This window comes from Notolepis coatsorum, assembly GCF_963971535.1.
Source record: "Notolepis coatsorum genome assembly, chromosome: 10".
Lineage (NCBI taxonomy): Eukaryota > Metazoa > Chordata > Actinopteri > Aulopiformes > Paralepididae > Notolepis > Notolepis coatsorum.
Window position 1 is genome coordinate 37,631,776 of NC_140174.1, and position 21,543 is coordinate 37,653,318.

Consider the following 21,543-nt stretch of genomic DNA (forward strand, 5'->3'; position numbering starts at 1 on the left):
TCGTATTCACATCCGGCAGCAAAGACAACAGGCATGTTATATAGTGTCTGGCAAGCTTTGGGTTTGGAGTATACTCATTAGAGGTTACACGTTATCCCTGCATAGTTTCAAAGGTTCAGGATGTGCCACGTGGAGTCAAATCACAAAATTGCTCTCAACTTCATGATCACCCTCACATATTTGACTGTAGAAGACTTAAGAGGAAGCATTCTCTGTGGTATCTATCATTTGCTACATAAGGACAGCGGTAGGACTGCATCTTGTCTTAATGTTCTTAGGGGTTCATTTCCTGCGTTCATACTAAAACCATGAAGGGAAGTCAACATTGGGACATGGGAGGTTATCATGTGACCTCAGCAGGACAAGCGATATTTATTAGGGGTGCGACAGTGTATTGTGCCACAGTATTATCGCAATGTGAAAATGTGACAAGATGAAAAGACGGATCGTTGATACTAGCTCATCCATTATTTCTTAGCTATACCTCTAATTGTACCAGCAAAACTGCCCTGAGAATGTCAGACTCAGCTAAACCTTTTATTTATGGCCATTTAGGATGAGATTAGACTACAACGTGTTACTGTAACACACCATTTTGTTTACAATTTGATAAGATATTTTTTCTAAATATCGTGACAATATTGAATTGTGAACCCAGTATCATGTATTGAATCAAATAGTGTCCTGTGTGTATAATCACACCCCTAATATTTATTTATTCATTTAGGTTTTTCCATTGACTAAACATGATAAAACTCCAGGTCCCAATTTTTCACAGACATGGAATTAGCCAGTTCTCCTAGTTATGTTGCGGAACGTACCATTATTCTGAAGGATAGAGGGGTTGGTTCGTTGGTTTGTAGTGTTTCTCATTGTGTCGTCTTCAATGTCCTGATTGTTAAAGCTTAAATATTTACAGCCAATAACATTTTCTTTTGTGTTGATTCCGTAAACCTGGAGAAAACCCAGCAAAAAAGTGTTGTTTTAAAACATTAAATTCAAAAACCATAAATGCAAGAATTCTCTGTTAAACAGCATCAGCAGTAAGAAGAAACATAGCTTACCTATCAAGTGTGATAGCGGCTTCAACCGTGTAATGAAGCCGTGATCTCAGATAGCTTGGCACAGCTAGGCGTGCGAGCCTTCTGGGCCCTCTGGTACAGGTCGTTATCTCCAAAATACCGAGCTCTGTATAGCATGCCTTCTTCTGCAATAGACAGATATGATTAATAAATTATATTTACAGTATAACTCTGAATATAATAATGAGGATAAATAAACAGGATACACAACAAGGTGCATGAGATGAGGTTCTATATGTAGAACATGGTACAGTAAGTGGGGAGTGTAAACATTTATAGTTAAAGACAGTAGAGCTTGAGTACTTTCGATAGGGCTTTGATTCAAACCGGTGCATGAGATGAGGTTCTATATGTAGAACATGGTACAGTAAGTAGGGAGTGTAAACATTTATAGTTAAAGACAGTAGAGCTTGAGTACTTTCGATAGGGCTTTGATTCAAACCGGTGCATGAGATGAGGTTCTATACGTAGAACATGGTACAGTAAAAGTGGAGAGTGTAAACATTTATAGTTAAAGACAGTAGAGCTTGAGTACTTTCGATAGGGCTTTGATTCAAACCGGTGCATGAGATGAGGTTCTATATGTAGAACATGGTACAGTAAGTGGGGAGTGTAAACAGTGATTCAAACCCCCTCAATGTACAGTGATTCAAACCCCCTCAATGTACAGTTTCTGCACATTGATGCTTTATACTAGTTCAAGACAGTAGAGCTTGAGTACTTTCGATAGGGCTTTGATTCAAACCCCCTCAATGTACAGTTTCTGACAGCTGGGCTGTGTTGTCACAAGAAATAATGTTATGAGTGAATCTGGTAGTTGTTTTGATAAATATGTATTCTACGGATTCGAACATAACATTACATTTCCGCGATTAGCCTCGCCTTTTGCCGCGTGACGAGCTAAACCAATCAGAGAGGGGCTTCGCTCAACCAATCAGAGAGGGGCTTCGCTCAACCAATCAGTAGAAACAGGCGTCGGCCAATCAGAGAGCGTCTACGAGAAATGCGGCTAGGTTTCGAAATCACGCGTCATCCCCACCTGTCTGAAGAAGTCCACCATTATCCCTGTACCCAAAAAATCCAAGCCTGCTTGCCTCAACGACTACCGCCCTGTAGCTCTCATCTCCATAGCCATGAAGTGCTTTGAGAAGCTAGTAAAGGGCCACATCTCTTCCTCCCTCCCCAACACCCTGGACCCCCTGCAATTTGCATACCGCCCCAACAGGTCCACGGAGGACGCCATAGCCCATGTGCTGCACACAGCAGCATCACACCTGGACAAGAGGCAGGGGAACTATGTGAGAATGATATTCATCGACTACAGCTCAGCATTCAACACCATAGTCCCCTCCAAACTCATAGCCAAGCTCAGGGACCTGGGCTTGAACTATGACCTCTGCCAGTGGGTCTTGGACTTCCTGACGGGCAGACCCCAGGTGGTGAGAGCAGGCAACTGCACCTCCTCATCCATCACTCTCAACATAGGGGCCCCCCAGGGCTGTGTTCTGAGTCCCCTCCTCTACTCCCTGTACACACACGACTGTGTGGCACAGTGGAACAACAACACAATCATCAAATTTGCTGACGACACAGTAGTGGTGGGCCTGATCTCTGCAAACGACGAGAGGGCCTACCTGGAAGAGGTAAAGTGGTCTGTCGCAGTGGTGTCAGGAGAACTGCCTCTCCCTGAACGTCAGCAAAACAAAAGAGATGATTGTGGACTTTAAGAGGTCGGGGGTCAGGGACTACAGCCCCCTCAGCATCGACGGGGCACCGGTTGAGAGAGTGAACAGTTTTAAGTACCTCGGAGTCCACATATCCGAGGACTTGACATGGACCACACACATTGACAGTGTTGTGAAGAAGGCACAGCAACGCCTCTACTTCCTTAGGCGCCTAAAGAAGTTCCAAGTCAGTCAGAAGATCCTTAAGAACTTCTACTCATGCACAATAGAGAGCATCCTGACTGGGAATATCACCTCCTGGTTTGGGAATAGCACTGCACAAGACCGTAGCAGACTACAGAGAGTGGCCCGTTCAGCCGAACGCACAATTGGAGGTGGGCTTCCCACTCTCCAAGACATTTACAACAAGCGGTGTATGGGTAAGGCTAAGAGAATAATCAAAGACTCCAGCCAACCAAACAACTGCCTCTTTGAACTGCTGCGGTCAGGCAAGCAATACCGGAGTCTCATGGCAAGCACAGAGAGACTCAGAAGAAGCTTCTATCCTCAGGCCATCAGAATGCTAAATGACAATAACACTATGTAACAACTATCAAATGCACTCACAGCACACACATCCACTCACTTTAAACAAACAACTCACTGCAGCACCCACTTTAGACACCTAAACACACTTTATATTTATTGGTAAAGAATTTGCACTACAACCCATACCTCATTACACCCTACTGTAAATTGTACCTAAATTGTACCTCATCCCATTTCTGCATTGTACTGTATAGTATATTGAATTGTAACTTACTTTTCTACTCTGCATTGTATATATGTATTGTATATATTGAACACTTTTGTCTACGTACTTGACTTCTATTTTATACTTACTATATTTATTTTATACTTATCTATTTTATCTAGCACAATCTCTGGAGCATAACAGAAAGAAGCATTTTATATAAAAGTATTCTGTACTTCTGTATGACAACTAATAAAGAAACTTGAAACTTGAGTGTGTGAATGTGTGAGTGAATGGATGAATGTGAGGCGTAAGATGTAAAGCGCTTTGGATAAAAGCACTATATAAATGCAGCCCCTTTAACATTCATATCCCTGTGTTTTGTCCTAAAGTTGTAGTTTATGAACAAACACCATCTTATCCCCGTTTATACCCCAGAGTTGTTTTCCTGCAAAAGAGGCGTGACAATCAAAATTCAGTGAGGTTGACAGATTGCTGTTAAATCGTTACAATTATTCAGTTCTCACATTTGGTTTATTTTTCGTCCTTGGTCAATCGCATGACTGGGCTAATGGGAACAATGAAAACACATCGCCATAGCAACACGGTTGAATAAAGTAAAATGTTTTGTTCTTTTCGAGGCCATACGTACTTTGCTGCTTCTCTTTCCAGCAGTTGCTGCGGAGGTTGGAGATGTAGTCGTCCTCCACTGTCCTCTCCAGAGTCTTCAGGTTAAGTCCGCTGTACTCTTTGGAGAAGTGGTCCGCCACATAGTATGGCACCTTCAGCGCCTCCGTCAGCCTCTTCTGAACGTGGCCTGCCGCCCTTCAGGGAGAAAAGCACAGGCATGGTGAACGAGCGGCCCGCCTGGATTGTGCAAAAATACAAACAATAAAATAGAAAATAGACACGATAAAAAAGTAATACGAATAAAATACAGTACTAAACGTAAGAAGTAAAAAAGTTATAATATACAGTGGATTTAGAATATAAATATGTGCAAATATGTATACAGTAGTTTTTTAAAGTGACCTTTGTGTGTGTGTGTGTGTGTGTGTGTGTGTGTGCGATGAGATCAGTGTTGAGTGTTCTGATGGCCTGGGGGAAGAAGCTGAGTCTAATGTGTGCCTATCTAATGTATGTATATCTGTATATGTGTACATTGATATGTATGTATATATATATACATGTATGTACCGTATACATATTATGTATGTATTTTACTGTACTGTATTGTATTTCTATGTTCAGGAAGGCTAGAGGCACACCTCTGTGCTTCTAATGGGAACCTTGAATAAACATAAACCCAGGACATGGGAGAACAAGCCAGACACAGTCTCTCTCAACATACATTGTACTGATAATGACAAGGAGAGGCAGGCCGCTAACTATTTGATGAGTCTCTCAGAGACAAAATATACTGTAGGCATAGAGAGAAGCCAGACACCTGGGAGCCGTGACATGGAAGGCATGTCACTTAGATGGAGCTGGGAATCTTTTAATAAAACAGTTCCTTGGTTTCTTGTGAACTAACTGGTGTTGCGTTAAGATGTCTGTTTCCTAACAACAGACTAACATGAACTGATGTGAATGAGCAGGCATCCCTTACTTGGAAATATTAGCCAACAATTACTGAATTAGCTAACATAATACTGCCATTTGTTTTGTCTTCAGTATTGACCAAAATTATCCAACTTTTTGGATACAAAGAGTCCAACTACTACTTGCTCTCAAGGTAAGGAATTATTAGGTATTTTTGTATCTAAAAGCATAAATCCAATCCACTGGTTAGACCAGTGCTTCTCAAACTTTTTCTGTCAGGCCCCCCTTTGGCGGACCAAAATATTTTGGGCCCCCCCCCCCTCACCCCAACAAAATAGTCATGAAATGGGCCATGTTTAAATTTATTGAAATAACACCAATATTGTGACCTTTCAAATTGGCCCTATATTTTGTTTTCAGAGCTGTCATGGATGAAAAGCCAGCTTCACACAGATACTGTATGTGGTGCTGAATGGTATCAACACCTTAACTGCTGCATCATGAGATACTTGGTGGGCCATGAGATGAGATACTTGGTACTCCGCACCACACTCTGAAACTAGCTCTCTAGGTGGTATCAGATGAGATTTCAAAGAGTTCTTCCAAGAGTTTGGATGGAGATGTGTCAGGAAGCTTTGTCTCAATGTTGTCTGTAAAGTTTTTTTTTATCCAGAGTAACTTGGTGATCCTTTTCTGTGTTTTATTAAATAATGATTTTCAGATTTTGAGAAATTGTATTTTCATGGAGAACAGTGCAGCTGCAACAGATAGCACTTTAGTGATAATTTTCTGGAATACTTTTTTTTTTTTTTTATAAATCTCAAGGCCCCCCCTGTCATGCCTCTGCGCCCCCCCTGGGGGGCGCGCCCCCCACTTTGAGAAACACTGGGTTAGACCATTGTGAACGAAATAATCATTAGGTTACTTCAACAATTATGTAACTTGAAAATAATCTTTTGTTATTGCGGATTTGCAAAGCGAATGAACCTCACTCCGTGTTCTCAGCACTATTGCCAAACCTCCTTCTTAGGCAAGCGTCCGCGGCCAGGATTTAAACACTCACGGCCTGAAGCTGAGGCTGTAAGGGGGGTTGTTGACCATCATCTGACTCAGAGCCGACACAATGACCAGGATCACGATGGGCATGACCTGAACAAAGAGGGCCAGGCCTCCCTGCAAAGACAAACACATTTCTTCTGACACAACATAATGTCAATACATACGCTAAAACCTGCGACCTCATCATCCATTGTAGATTTTTTTTCATCCATTTTATTAAGTGTACAGATTTACCTAGGAATGTGTCCACTGAGTGTGCGTGTGTATATATGTCTTGGGGATGGGGATGTGGTGGGGATTGATGTGTGTGGGGGGGGGGGGTTCACATGCCTTCGAGCAACATTGTATTTATTGTGCTTATTTTATGCCTATTCCTATGTCTGCACATTTACATTGCACTACTTTTATTGTCTTTTATACCTATTCTTATGTCTCCAATTTATGCATTGTTTTTATTCTGTCAACTGTATGCTGATTTTATGCCTATGTTCATTTTATACTAATTGCTGTGGGGCACTCTGGACTACGGTCCATGTATGAAAAGTGCTATAATGGATAGTTAATATTTATTATTATTATATTGTTAAAAATGTATGCATTGAAATGTCTAAGTCTCGACGACATTGAAAATAAGGGTGACCTCAATTGTCCTTTCGAGAATAAATGGGTTTGAAATATAATATATATATTTATATGTGTGCCTGAAAATGCTGTGTTTTAAAGTTTTGTTTGTTTGTTTATCGTTTCTGCCTATCTGTGGTAATTTTCTATTGTAAATAGTCTTATTCCATTTTTCTTAAAACAAAATTTGAGTGACACTATAATAAATGTTTCTACTCTACACACAGCTGGTCTGGTCGACATGGATCACATCAGAGCTGTACTCAGTAGAATCTGTAATGCCGTCAAACAGCAACCTCTAAGCAAAAGAGCCCACGCTCTGTATTGCACTTTGTTTACTTTTTGTTTTGGTCTAATGTTTGGGTTGGAGTTTAGTAACTGATACTGTGGATTTCTCCAGACCTGCGCATCTATGGGTTCTCTTGGCAGAGACTGAGGTGTAACAGGAAGTGTTTCAGAAAGATTGAAACAAAGAATTCTACCTTTAAGTAGCAGATTGTTTGTTTTTTCAGTCAAACAGACATTTAAACAGAAAGAGAATATTGCTAAATATACAGGATTCCAACCCATTTTAAATAGAAAAACCCTATACTTTTTCCTGGCCTTAAAAATGTATTTTTTCCCTTTTACATAATCCTTTCAAACATGTCAAATCCCTGTTGCAATGTAACCTACCAGTTCCTAGACTTCGGTTCTAAGCAAGCACTCATGGAATGTCTCTCATCCAATCAGAACGAGTGCTTGGAATTAAATGTTGTATGTACTGTATGTATGCGACTATTAATTAGGCTGTATCATTCCACTGTTGAAGAGTATTCTTCACAACGACAAATAGGCTATATGTGTGGAATGACAGAGGGTCTACAACTACATAAAATATGTACTCATTAGTGTGTTGAGATTAAACAAAAGCATTTTCTCCATACAACTGCAAAGTATTTCAAGACTAGTAAAAAATTATACATTTCAGGAAACATGATATGGCTGTAGGGTGTGTATACTGTATATATATATATAGACTCAATGCTTCCCCCTGCTGTTTAATATACTAAAGTACATAATTAACCCTTTCAGGTGCAAGTTCATTGGAATATTTTCTTGGCATTCTAGAACTTGAAAACAATGGAAAGAACTCCTGCACACTGTCTCACTTCCTGCTGAGATATGTATCGATCACACAACACTTCCTTCTGTCCGATCTTCATGGCGTATATAAGCGGCATCACGCCTGACCTGACCGGGAGAGTTTTAAGGTTACATGGATGTTGCTTAGGATCTATTGGCATCGGTGTAGCCAGTGTTGTAGTACTCGAGTCCTGGACTGATTTTCAGAACTTGTGACTCGACTCGGACTCGAGCATTGACTGCATTCGGAAGGTGCAGACGAGGACTCGGACTTGTTAATTGATAAATAAATTATTTTTTTTGTAATAAGCCCTAAATCCTTTGGCATACGATGTTGATGGCTAGTGCATTTGTTTGGCTATTGTGTCACAAAGTAAATAAACGTATGTTTAATGTAGAAATCTTTTATTTGTATGTCAGCTCTTTGACTGCCAAAGTGGAGTGGACTCAACCTTGATGACTTGGACTCGGACTAGGGTAATGGGGACTCGACTCAGGCTCTTCTTTGGTGACTCGGACTTGAACACTGGGGACTCAAGACTTGACTCGGACTCGAGATTTAGTGACTCGACTACAACACTGGGTGTAGCTATTGTGTCATTTTGTATCTTTCTAATCGTAATGCTATTTTCTGACTAGTGACTTATATGCTTCGAGTAAGGTCTCTGTGGTCCTCTGATTGGATGATTGCAATGTAACCTACCACTGTGGCCCATATAGCTGATGAAGGTCAGACAGACTGAAACTCAGTAGACATTGTTTTCAAGTTGCACCTTTCTCCAACGCACCTGTCACACATTCAGGTGTGCAGAGATCTTTTTCAAAACAACCCCATAACTTTCAATGGCCAGCAGCCGTTGGTACATCGCCATTAGAATCTTCCGTTTTCAGAATACTATCTCACATATGAGATTGTTGTACACCTGAAAGGATTAAAGTACAAACTGCAGGAGAACCATAATAAGAAATGTATTATAAAGCTTTACATCCCGCGGTCGTTCTCTTCTCTCTGGCCTCTGGTAACGCATCCTCCCATTGGTGTAAACATTAGCATTACCTATAGGAGGAGCAAAAACATCACAGCAACCAATTCATCAGACTGGCACATCCAGGTACTTTGGCTTTTTTCCACGGTCATGCCCACTTTTTTGGGGAAAACACAAGACACCGTTCCCATTGACCGCCATTGTATTTGGCCTGTATAAAAACTGGGGGCAGAACGCTTTGACATTTGTTTTGTTAGTGCGTCATGTTAAGCCAAGCAATTACTTTCCAACACTGGCCACCATTGAGCGTCCGTGCCACAGTGAAAAGTTAGGTTTGATCCGTTTTCAGGCCTATTCCCCCAGTCAGCTGCAGGATATTTCCTCATTTCCCTACATGGACATTTCATATTACGCTTATGAATCCCCAAATGACCTAAAATTAAGAGGTAATGACTATTTCTGGGCCTTCATGGTCTTCAGTGTGATTTATATCCCTAAATTGTAGTTTATGAACAAACGCCATTTAATCCCCGTTCATTCCCAGAGTTGTTTTCCTCCAAAAGACCAAAAGAGGTGTGGCATGATCAGAGTAGCGGTGTGGTGAGCAACATCCAATGCGGATGACGTACAGTATTGCCGGTCTGATTACAATTCATCATACATTGAGTATACAAAACAATAGCAACACTCACTCTTTTTTATGACAAAAGCAAAGGTTTCTGACTGTAGGAGAATATGGAAGGAATGCTGATTATTATTTTCTTCCTTACAATGTAAAGGGTTCTTTAATGCTAATCATTTGTAGTCTTCAAGAAATACACAGATTCTGTGAAAACTCTGATCCTGAATCCACTTCAACCATGATGGAGGATGTAGATAATAAAGAGGAGACAAGTTAAAACAGGTCCTGAGACATGGACTGTGGAAAAAGGGTGTAACCCAGTGCTAGGAATATGTTCCTAATGTTTTGTACACAACGTATAAGAGGTAATAATGGCCTGAATTCATAAATAATAAATGAATTTAAGGGGCACTTCACCTAAAAACAATGCTGATTTATTTTGCACAATACACATCCAGAAACAGTTTTGCACACGTTTTTGTTTGCAGTTATTGAGGGTAAATGAGTGAATATGGCCGCCAGTGATGCCATCAGGGACAATGAATCCTTGTGTGTGAGGTATTAAAAGAATTTAATTTACATAATTCCATGGTGCTGTGATTAAGACAACACAATTCAATGTCCCTGTCTCCCCGATGACATCACTGGTGGCCATATTCAAACTCATTCACTGTCAAACTACATGAATGTGTGCAAAACTGTTGGAGTGCCCCTTTAGGTAATGGGAATATCATAGGCTGGAGACGTGAAAACGAAACAAGTGAATCGTGAAAAACAAACTAACTTGACGGGAAGCCTCCTCCGAAGAACATATTGAAGAGATCCTCCGGTGAAATATCTGCCTCAAAGTTCCCGTTTTCAGCGCCTTGACTTGAAGGATGCCTCTTCTCCTCTCCACACTGATCGTACTGTCGTCGTTTGTCTGCGTTACTCAGCACAGCATATGCATTTCCAATAGCTGTTTGGAAACAACACAAAATATATTGAATAGTTTCAAAGAAATACATAAATGCAAAAACATAGCCTTAGTTAAGCACTGCATCTCAGAATCAGGTTTATTTGCCAAGTATATCTGCACATACAAGGAACTTGGCTTGGTGTGTTGCTCACATCGTGAAAGAAAGACAAAGAACCAAAATAAATCAATTAAAAGACATCTAGAATAATACTATGATCCCTGGGTTCTAAATATGCTTATTTAATGCAATAGTTATTGTTATTTAGAACTTGTTACCAGAGCCGGCATCCTTTTCACATTCTTTCACTGGAGGGGGGGGGGGGGGGGGGGGGGGGGGGGCTTCTCTGTACTTCCTCAAAATCTGAGCCACCTGTGAACAACTTCAACACAACTAATCCTGTGAAGTGTGAACCTATCATGGTCGCTATTGCGAGCCATGCTGTCATCCAGGAAATGTTAACTGCTCACGTGAAATGCTAACATAAAACTTGTATTATAAGTTGATACATCTACTGATCTATGCACGAAAACAATTTCAGCTAATCTCTTAGTTATAACAAGATTGTTTGAGCTAAGAAGTATTGTGTTTGGGTGAAACACATTTTTTGCGAACTGTTTAGGTGGAAAAAAAGACAGTCAACCGGCTTGGGGGAAGATGTGAGGGATGAAGGGGGCGAGTCATTCATAGATCCTTGGATTCTCAATGAGAGCAAAGGTGTAGGGATGCTGCTAAGCCATTTTCAGTAGTTTATTGAATATTTTTGGTGGAAAAACCATACCAAACAAATTGTTACTCAATATACAACATCTTTAAAGTGTTAAAAACACATGTGAAGGGGATCCTGAATTTCCCCAAGGGGATCAATAAAGGAATATCTTATCTTTAAAGGATACTTCTGTTTCTGTTCTGTAGCATCAACTTTCATGGGCAAATTCACTGTCTGTGATCTATAACTAGCGTTACATATTACCAGCTGGGATCCAGCAATGTGATACATGACTCCATCCCTAATCATGGAGTTTTATTTTGGTAAATGGTAAATGACTGCTCTACCTCCTGAGCCACTGTCGCCCCCAATAACTTTGTATAATAATTTTGTACTTTTTTTCAGGGTACCTTTAAACGCTTCTGTTGCACCAGGAGCATGATTCTTGTCAGGATGGAACTTCAACGCAAGTTTTCTGTAAGACCTTTTGAGTTCATCTTCAGAGGCATCTTTCTGGACTCCGAGAATTTCATAGAAATCCTTACACTGTTTTATCCTGTGTGTGGAGAATAGATTCATCTTTATGTCAAGTGCAATTCAAAGATTGAAATTGTAACAACCGCTAGACTTGCATAATGAATAATTAATGACCAATACCCATATCCAATTTTCAATCCACAAACACTGGCCAAAATCAATACGATTTATTGTAAGACGTTTATTACAAATACAGATACAAAACAGGTATTCTTTTCAGACATGCCTATGCTCAAACAGAAGTGTTTATTTAGGCTCTAAAATCATTCGAGTTCATCATTCCAGATGATGATGATGGCATAAGCTTCACAGTAGTGCAAGCTAAATCTAAGGGGAAATAAATTATGAATATCTCTACGTACCTCTTCACAGCTTCCAACTGATCTGAGGAGAATGGTTTGGTGGTGTCCGGACCGTTGTCCTCGCTGGGCCTGTGCCGATGTCGAGTCCCGGCGTGCCCGTTGTCCTCCGAGGGTCTACTTTGTCTGGGAGTAAATCCATTCTTTTCTATCAAGTCCAGCAATGCTACAAAAAGTGTCAGGGAAGTGTCAACATCGCCGTCGATACAGAGCTTCATCACTGAACAAAAGGGGCTTAGGTAGCTTCGTGCCAACCTCCATCAGACTGCTGAACACCTAGGTCTGGTGGAGGCCGGACTGCCCCCCCCCCCCCCCCCAAGGACTTTGGACTACTTAAAATAGACTCCCCCTTCCACCTGATGGACATATACTATGTACCTGTACTACTATTATTTATATACATACAGAACTGCTCCACATGGTTAATATACTGTAGTTTTAATGTAGTTGGTGTTTTTTTATATAGTGGTCTTTTTATTGTAGTTTTAACTTTTTTTTTTTATATATATATATATATATATATATATATATATATATATATATATATATATATATATATAGCGGTGAGTGTATTGTGACTGTATGTTTGTCTTTCAACCAACTATTTTCCGAAAGGAAAATAAAGTAATTTGAAGTTGAACATGTGCAGCCAGTACTTTACATTTTTTTTTTAAATATTAAAATGATCCAATATCCAACATCAATTATTGCATAATGTAAGGCTAAGGGGATAAAGTAGCCTGACTGAACAATGATTTGTGTTGAATATTACTAGCCTTATTCACTATAAAAGACACACTGGAACAATGTAGACAGACAAACTCTGAACTGTCCTTCTTGTCATGCAGTGCAGTACAGGTGCAGCAGTGGACACAGTACAATACACTGCCTAATTTAATAAAAAAAAAAAAAAAACATCTTAGTACAATAGAGGCCTTGCATGGAATGTTTATGTAGTTCTCTTCCAGGATGACTGCCTGTAACATAGCAACCATTATTTTGTGCAAGAGACAACGATTGCCATGTGCAAAACAATGGTTGTTATGTGTTTATTTACGATAAATACATCAACCAAAAACATAATCATTTGGTGTCTTCACAGTAGACCATCAATGCTTTTCCAGCGTTTCACCTACTCTACCACTGCATAAATTGGGCATTTTCTTTTGAACGTGGTTACCATTGGTTACAGACAACCATACTGGAATAAAGAGAGCTACAGAAACATTCGGCGCAAGGCTTCAATTGTTTATGACACAAGCAATAACCAAAACATCAGCAACATAATTGATCGCAATGACCGAGCTAGCTCGTTTGCTACTCAGGAGTCAGGCCCTCTTGAGTGATGGAGCTAGTGTGCGATGCTCATCTGGGATGCAGAAGATGCTGCGTGCTGCCTTGTCAACTAAAGCGGCCTACTTGCGCATCTTACCCTTTGCTTTATCTGTTGGGAAGAGTCTCTGCGCCTTCTCTAGAAACCGTTTGGCTTTCTCCGTTTGATTATGTGTAAGTGCCGCAGTTGCAATGTCAATGCAGCGCTCCGCTTCATCCCTGTTTACTTCCATTGCGGCTACTGCTGGACCAGAAGTAAATAAAGACGCTGGATGATGACGTCAGGCTGAACGCGCACGCGCTTTGTGCGCGCGGAATGCGTGCAATTTTTCGGATCAATCGGCAAAGGTTGCAATATATTTTAGGCCCAATATCTAAATCAATATGCGGCGGGGGCCTAAGTACTTGCAATCCTAAATAACGAGTTGGACCTGTGCTTTATATTTCATCCACTAGATAGAGACAGATCTGCTTACTTGCAAATGTTGGACGTGTTTTTCACATGGGATTCATTAAACCAGGCAGCCCATGCACCGCGTCCAATTAGCGTGAGGTCACGAATGAGTGAATGAATGAATGAAAACTTTATTTAACAGATTGCAGAATGGGTACAATACAGTACAGCTCAATACATACAATTGTTAAGGGGATGCAGACCAGAGAAAGACTTTCGTCTTGTTTACATCAGGGTCCCCCATTTTCAATTCATCAGGACATAATTAATATGACATACAGATAGACAGTACTGCTACATCTATACATTTATGACATACCAGATTTGCAAATACAGTACTGTTTGTGATACAAAAAGAGTCCAGAAAAGAGAGTATATACATTTGACGTAAAAACGGTACATTGGGGGAGGTGGGGGGGGGGGGGGGGGGGGGGCTGTACATTGGAGGGGGGGGGGGGGGGGGGGGGTTGGGTAGGAGGGGTGGGTGGCGAACACTGTACAACTGTACAAGCAAAACTGTACATTGGAATATTGACAAAACCATACTTGGTCATTTACTGTACATTGGAGGGGGTTGGGTTAGGACATTTACAGGGGCCAGTTTCGAATTGCAGTCTCCCGTAGGTGTTCTTTGAGAGTGGTTTTGAAAGTGGGTAGTGATTCACATTCCTTTACAGCTTTGGGTAGGGCGTTCCACATTGATGTGGCATAATTGCTAAACCTGTTTAGTCCCTTGTTTGAGCCGAATCTGGGTTTAACATGATTTGTGGAGCTCCCTCTGGTGTTGTGATCGTGGTATTCACTGACCTTTGGGAAGTATTTTGACATGTACATGTGTACCTTGGTCGTGTAGTGTATCTTGTAGACCAGGCCCATTGCAAGTTGCTGTACTCTGTCGTCTACTCTAAGCCATCCTAGGTTGTCAAAGTGGGCAGGGGTGAGCTGGGTTCTAGGAGTAAGGTCAAGCAGTAGTCTGACCAGTTTGTTTTGAGATGTTTGTAATTTTGTTTTTAGCGCCTTTGAGGTGCTTTGGTACCATGAGGTGCAAGCATAGTCGTAGTACCCTTGAATGAGTGATCCTGCCAGAGTCAGAGTCAGGGTATTCTTGTTTACCAGAGAGGAGATCCGGTACAAGAATCGAGTTCGTTGGTTGACCTTTTTTCACAGGAAAGATTAGCCTCTAGGATGGAACCCAGGTAGGTAATTTCATCTTTCCTTGTGACAATATTGTCACCCACTGTAACTGAGAAGCTGTCGGTCTTGCTGAGTTTGTTATTTGAACCGAAGAGAATGGACTCTGTTTTGCCCATGTGTAATGATAGTTTGTTATCAGCGAGCCATATGCAGATTTTGCCTAGTTCCGAGTCCAGATATTATACATTATTTTTTCACAAACAGCATCTTTATTGTGTGAACGAAGCAAAACTTTCATGTACAAATAAGACATGTCAACAATAGACATATCAACCACACCAACAGTTGAAAATACTGAAACAATATGAAATGTTTTGCTATACGTAAAACCCAGCGTAGTGCTGGGAACTTTCGCACACGCATCTGACACATCCTGTACATTTGGGAAAATGAATGTGAATGATACATCATGGTCTCTGACTTCTGTCTGTCCAGGTTTACTGATGTACAAAGGACCCCTCCTGGCTACATTCCTATCTGTGAACAAGATAATCACGGCAACACCTAACATTGTATTATTTTCATGGTTATAATGAATAAAATGCATCGCAAACTAAACGCACAACAGTGCTTCAACATATTATTCAATATTGAAAACCATCAGTTGCAGATGCTGAATTGTTTTACAATACCTAGTGCAGCATATTTGAATACAAGGTGGCACACGTGCTGTGCCACCATGTTGAATGAGGTTGGGCAGCTTTGCTACAACATCTTAAAACAAAACTTCTGATATGTCATCGATATTTGGGAAAATGAACGTGAATGACTTTGGTTTCTCACGTCGCATAAACTTCACTTCAAATGTGGTTTTATCAGCAACAATGCGGCTTTGGACCTGCCCTACATACATTGCATTGGTTTTCTTTGTTGCAAACTTTGTCAACACAAAATCGGTTGCATTCAGAGCATTGCAATCCGGCAATTCTAAGTCCTCTAGTTGGTCATCATCAAGGTCATCATAATCTGATGCGTCATCACAAAGTCTTCTCGCATCAGCATCCGCGTTAGAGTTTGACGTGTCTCCCTCCATATCATCATCGAATTGCAGCTTCCGCTCCTTCTTTTTAGCTACTTTTGGCTTTTTAGACTGTTGACTGCCTTGTTTATTCTTCTTCCTTTTGCTCTGCTCGTTGGCTGCCCTGATTTGTTCTTTGATTGGAGTGTCTGTCAGAACAAGGGTTTTTCCCTTATTTTTTCCACCTTTGTTTTTGCGCTGTGGTGCTTTTGGAAAAGGGCTGATTTCTTCTGGTGTGATGATAGGCCTACTCAATTCTGTTGAAGTTGAACCAACTGCTTCGAGTGCCTTTGAAGATGTTGCGGTGTCATCTGGGGCTTCATGTGAAATTTCTGGTGCAGGTCGATGAAGTTCTTTGGCTGGTTGTGGAGGTTCTGGATCTGTGCCTGAAAGCTCTGGTGCTCTCTGTGGAGGCTGTTCAGCTGGATGAGGTGGTTCTTGGACTCCAGCGATTGGCTCTGCAGATTCTACTGCAACAGGTCGATCTGTTACATATGAACTGAGGAAATCATCATCGCTGAAGATATTGGGGTTGAATGGATAGATGCCAGATACACTAAAACCAGATGTGATATTCTTTGGAGTGAAGGCTAACGGGTAAGCATTGCCCACTATCTGAGCGATATCATGGATTGTGATAGGTTGACCGGGGTGGTTGAGCATGAAAGCATTTGCTGCCTGGTTGAAGAATGCCTTGAAGGGTCCGTACACAGATCGATCCAATGGTTGCATTTTGTGGCTGCAGTGTGGTGGCAGAGTTAGCATAACCACACCGTTGTCCTTGGCAAGATCAATGGTTTCAATCGATAGATGGGTGTCATGGTTATCCAGTATTAGCAAAACTGGACGCTCCTTGGAACACTTGGTTGACTGGATGAAGTGTTGCATGAATGCTGTGAAGTTCTCAGTAGTCATCCATCCTGTATTATGGGCAGCTCCAACAGTCCCTGGTGGAGCACCATGGATCATTGCATCTTTGAAATGCACTCGAGTCGGGGGAATACCATAAATGGAGCAACGGAATTTCCAGCAGCATTTATTGTACCAAGCATTGTTACCAAAGTACCTCGCTCTCCTGAGGTAATCTTCCCAACTTGCTTCTCATTTTTGCAGGCGATCACTTTTGTGTTGCCAACTTTCTGGACGGTCATGCATCCAGTTTCATCTGTATTGTATATGTCATTTGGGCCGAACTTATGTCTCTTCATAAGCTTCTCCAAGTTGTCTAAGAAATCTTTCACATTCTTTTTGTTAAAACTTGTTGCCCGTGATAAACTGGTAGCCTCAGGACGACGTAGCGAAAGGTTCGGGAAGCGCTTCATGTACCTTGAAAACCAATCTTCGCCAGCCAAACTATTTGTACTCCAGGATTCTGGGAATGTTTTTCCATTTGGCAGCAAATTCATACGCCAGAACACGAACTTGTTTTCGCGTCAGTCCATACTGAATTTTTGATGCTTTGATCAGATAATCCTGCAGAAGTGTCTCTTCGGCATGCATCAAAACCTGGCGGCAATTGTACTTTGGTGAGTATGCCATTGAATCTTTGCTTTCAGCATCTCGTGCTTTTTCCACGTATCTACGTAGAGTTGAGAACTTTATATCATCTGTTTTACAAACATTGCGAATACTTTGTCCCGTGTCAAGTACTTTCTTGACGGCCTCTTTCATTTTTTCATTGTCGGTATTCCCAATTTTTCTGGAGTCCAGTTTTCTGTTGCGTACCATTTTTCTGAAACCAGACAGAGCACGCAATAGTATGGCACAGAATTAATATATATATATATATAGTTATATTTGGAATAAAAAAATGTTAAATTGAGGAGTTAATATTGCCGTTAGTCAACAAACAAGCGACCTCCTTTTACCGGGGCACAGTGAATCACTTGAAAAATGTATCCACTGTGCCCCGATTCACTGTGCAATCATGTGACATTTTTTCAATCATGGCCATTAGCAGCAGAGAGGACACATGCTCATAAAACTTCATTAAATATCCCTCAAATTACCAACATGTGCTTGGTTTCTTATTCCTGGATGATCTATACTAAATCACAAAAACAAAAGAAACCCGAAATTTTACATTTGATGGTACAAAACAGGGATTACCTTTCAATTCTTCACAAAGGTGTGTTGCCTGGAAATTAACCACATTTTCAGCTATGGATTAACCAGAGGCACACACTGATGACATCATCAAGGCATTCCTGTGTACAAGTTTCTATAAATAGCCACTGATTCACTGTGCCCCTTGAGCCACTGTGCCCCGGTCTCCCCTACTGTATTGTACCCATTCTGCAATCTGTTAATAAAATGTTCAATCAATCAATCACATGCTATATTGGTTTGCTTGATCTCTTCGTCTACTCTCCATTCCACAGTCATCCCACAGACTGAAATACACGTCCTTTTAAGAGTAGTACGGACACACAAGGCTGTTTAAAATTAGTTGTCCTTCTTGAGTCAGCTGCGAGCTGAAACTAAGGACCACCTGGACCATTTGGACTGCTCCGGCGCGTCTCCTCACATGTTTGCTGGAGTCGGTCAGAACGTGTGATTTTTTTCCGTAGCCTATGTGTGCGAAGACGCTCTCTGATTGGCTAGCCGCGTACAGCGAAGACCCTCTCTGATTGGTTTAGCGCCGAAGGGTCTCTTCCGCCTAACCCTAACCCTAACCTTAACCCTAACCTTAACCTTAACGACTAACCCAGTGGAGGTTATTGCATGACAACCAGTGAGGCAGTGCTTCACTAGTAATATACAGAAAAACAAAAAACTAAAAGAAATATTATTATTTTTATTTTTTATTATTATTATTTTTTAATTAGAAATGTTTTCTTCTGTGAAAAAACAATGCCAGTGAATTTTTTCTTTTCTTCAAAAATGTCCAAGTGACAGCTCTGAGCTCTCTGACCTGGCCTGATCCTATAACACATTTGATGGCCAGCTGTCAATCACTCACTGCAAAAAGAGTGCACGGGCTTGGCTTAAGAATATAATTATCCAATCAAAATAGGGTATTTGAGTTTAAAAAAGGCGGTTAGTGAGGTTAGGCACACTTGATTGATTGGCGTTCACGCCGTGCCACATTGTGTTGACAAACTTAAGATCCAATCAGAGATTGGCGCCAGCTAATGAGACGGCTAGGGCGGAAGCGTCAACACGACTCTTTGTACAGGAATCGGAGGTATTATAAGCCAAGGAGTTTGGGGGAGGATTCGCGAAACATGTGTTTACCTGTGGCCAGGGAGAACCGGGAGTTGCATTGAAACCTACCAAGCAACCCCAGATAGACCCCCAGGACCAAGGTTATCGGACTACCAGGTCAGACGGGCCGACTTAGTCTCGCTCTGAGTGGGCTGGCTGGGGAAGACGAATGGAGACCTTTTTCATCAGAAAATATCGAAGGATGGATTTAATTTACAAGTGATCAGATGGGAGGGACACTATTTCCTCCTAAGAAGTAAGTCGTTGGGCGCCCCAGTGGCGAACCACATAGCGCGCTCAGCCGCGACACGGCCGACCCGGGTTCGACTCCCGAACCCGTCGTTGTTTGCCGAATGTCTTTCCCCCACTCTGTCTCCCATTCCTCCTCTGTCTCTCCCTACTGGACTGCCCAGTAGAAATAAAGCGATAAAATGCCAAAAAATAAATCTTTAAAAAAAAAAAAAAGTAAGTCGTCAATGGTGAGTGAAATTTTTATTTTTTATATTTAGTAGCTGTGTGGGGCGGGCCTGTGTTGATTATGAATTAATTGGCCCGCTGTGGCCTTGCGTGTGTAATGCAGGACCTCTTTAGGGGGTCTTTATTCGGCATGCAACAAACTGGACATGCAATTGGAGCGGCACACACACACCGGGACACACACACACACATGCATTGTCTTTCCTCAGTCGCCGATGCGATTGAGTCTCTGCGCCTAACCCATCCCGTCCTTGTGTGTGTGTGTGTGTGTGTGTGTGTGTGTGTGTGTGTGTGTGTGTGTGTGTGTGTGTGTGTGTGTGTGTGTGTGTGTGTGTGTGTGTGTGTGTGTGTGTGTGTGTGTGTGCACGTGCGTGTGTGTCGTTCATTTCCTATAGTGCTGAGTGATGTGAATGTAATGTCCTAACCCAACCCCCTCCAATGTACAGTAAATGACCTAACCCAAGAATACACGAGACCCTCTTCTACCAAGTATGGTTTCGTCGATATTCCAATGTACAGTTTTGCTTGTACAGTTGTACAGTTTCCCCCACCCCACCTACCCATATAATTTCCTATAATTTCCTTTGTTGTGAGGGACCAGATTGGGAGACAGTAAGATATTGGTGAAAGAAAAATTGCATGTAGATATGTGTTTGAAACAGTGAGGGTGAGAAATGGTCTGATGATCTGGCTGTAAACAAATAGTTTTACAGAGAGCGTATTCGCACACATAGGCTACGGGAAAAAATCACGCGGTCAGAACCATAGATATATATAACGGCCCGATAGAGTGATAGACCACTGCACTTCCGTGTTACATGGAGCTTGTGACGTACGTCAAGGCTCTAATCAGCATTCATTCATTGTACCCCCTGCGCTCCCTCCCATGAACTCAAAGTACCAGAAGTGTTGCGATGGACATGGATCAAGGGGTGGGTATTATATATAATATATAGGTAATATATAGGGAACGTCCTTTTCAAGTAGCACACCTGGCCTGCGTGGTGTGTGTCTATGGGTGGAACCCAAAATAGGAATGTGGTCGAGGGCATTATACGCAGGTGCGACCAACCGTGCGTTCAAGTATGTGTTCAGTTAAAGTTCTGGGATAGCAGTAGCACCATCCTATTCAATTCAATTCAATTCAATTCACTATGAATTGAAAATGGGGGACCCTGATGTAAACAAGACAAACGTCTTTCTCTGGTCTGCATCCCCTTAACAATTGTGTGTATTGAGCCATACTGTATTGTACCCATTCTGCAATCTGTTAAATAAAGTTTTAATGAATGAATGAATGAATGCATTCATTCATTCATTCATTCATTCATGCATTCATTCATTCATTCATTAATTCATTCATTCATTCATTCATTCATTCATTCATTCATTCATTCATTCATTCATTCATTCGTATTATTTAGTGGGCGACATCTCCTGCCTAACTCTCATATGTTCGTATTATGATCACCCTTTCGGAAACATGACGTGTACATTCGGCGAGCTCATTCTAAATGCATCACCTATAGTGTGGGGGGCTGGGCAGTGCATTATTATGCAGTTGGGTCGGTGGTGTTGTCGTTGTGGCTTAGTTATACATTTCAAACTCTAATGATACGCATTCGTTGCACCCATATCACATGGCCTTCCTATGTTTAACCAGTAGTGTATAAAACCTGGTGAACGAATGAATGAATGAATGAATGAATGAATGAATGAATGAATGAATGAATGAATGAAAACTTTATTTAACAGATTGCAGAATGGGTACAATACAGTACGGCTCAATACACACATTGTTAATGGGATGCAGACCAGAGAAAGACGTTTGTCTTGTTTACATCA

General features: G+C 41.4%; 1 protein-coding gene across 1 annotated transcript; it reads right to left on the reverse strand.

Annotated features, from left to right (window-relative positions):
- Positions 1 to 13,674, reverse strand: dnajb12b (DnaJ heat shock protein family (Hsp40) member B12b). The gene is made up of 9 exons (XM_084323841.1): positions 13,449 to 13,674; positions 12,020 to 12,182; positions 11,531 to 11,676; positions 10,240 to 10,413; positions 8,834 to 8,904; positions 6,106 to 6,215; positions 4,153 to 4,325; positions 1,065 to 1,207; positions 1 to 954 (listed from the first exon to the last, which is right to left on the reverse strand). The coding sequence occupies exons 1-8, from the start codon at positions 13,579 to 13,581 to the stop codon at positions 1,086 to 1,088; spliced, it is 1,092 nt and encodes a 363-aa protein (XP_084179967.1). The 5' UTR covers positions 13,582 to 13,674; the 3' UTR covers positions 1 to 954; positions 1,065 to 1,085.
- Between the last annotated feature and the right edge of the window lie 7,869 nt (positions 13,675 to 21,543).

Excerpts from the sequence above, each read along its gene's own strand:
- dnajb12b (XM_084323841.1), bottom strand. The coding sequence starts at position 13,581 with ATGGAAGTAAACAGGGATGAAGCGGAGCGCTGCATTGACATTGCAACT. Across the intron at positions 11,677-12,019 it reads CAGTTGGAAGCTGTGAAGAG|GATAAAACAGTGTAAGGATT; the intron begins GTACGTAGAGAT and ends CTCCACACACAG. Across the intron at positions 1,208-4,152 it reads CTGGAAAGAGAAGCAGCAAA|AAGAAGGCATGCTATACAGA; the intron begins GTACGTATGGCC and ends TGTCTATTGCAG.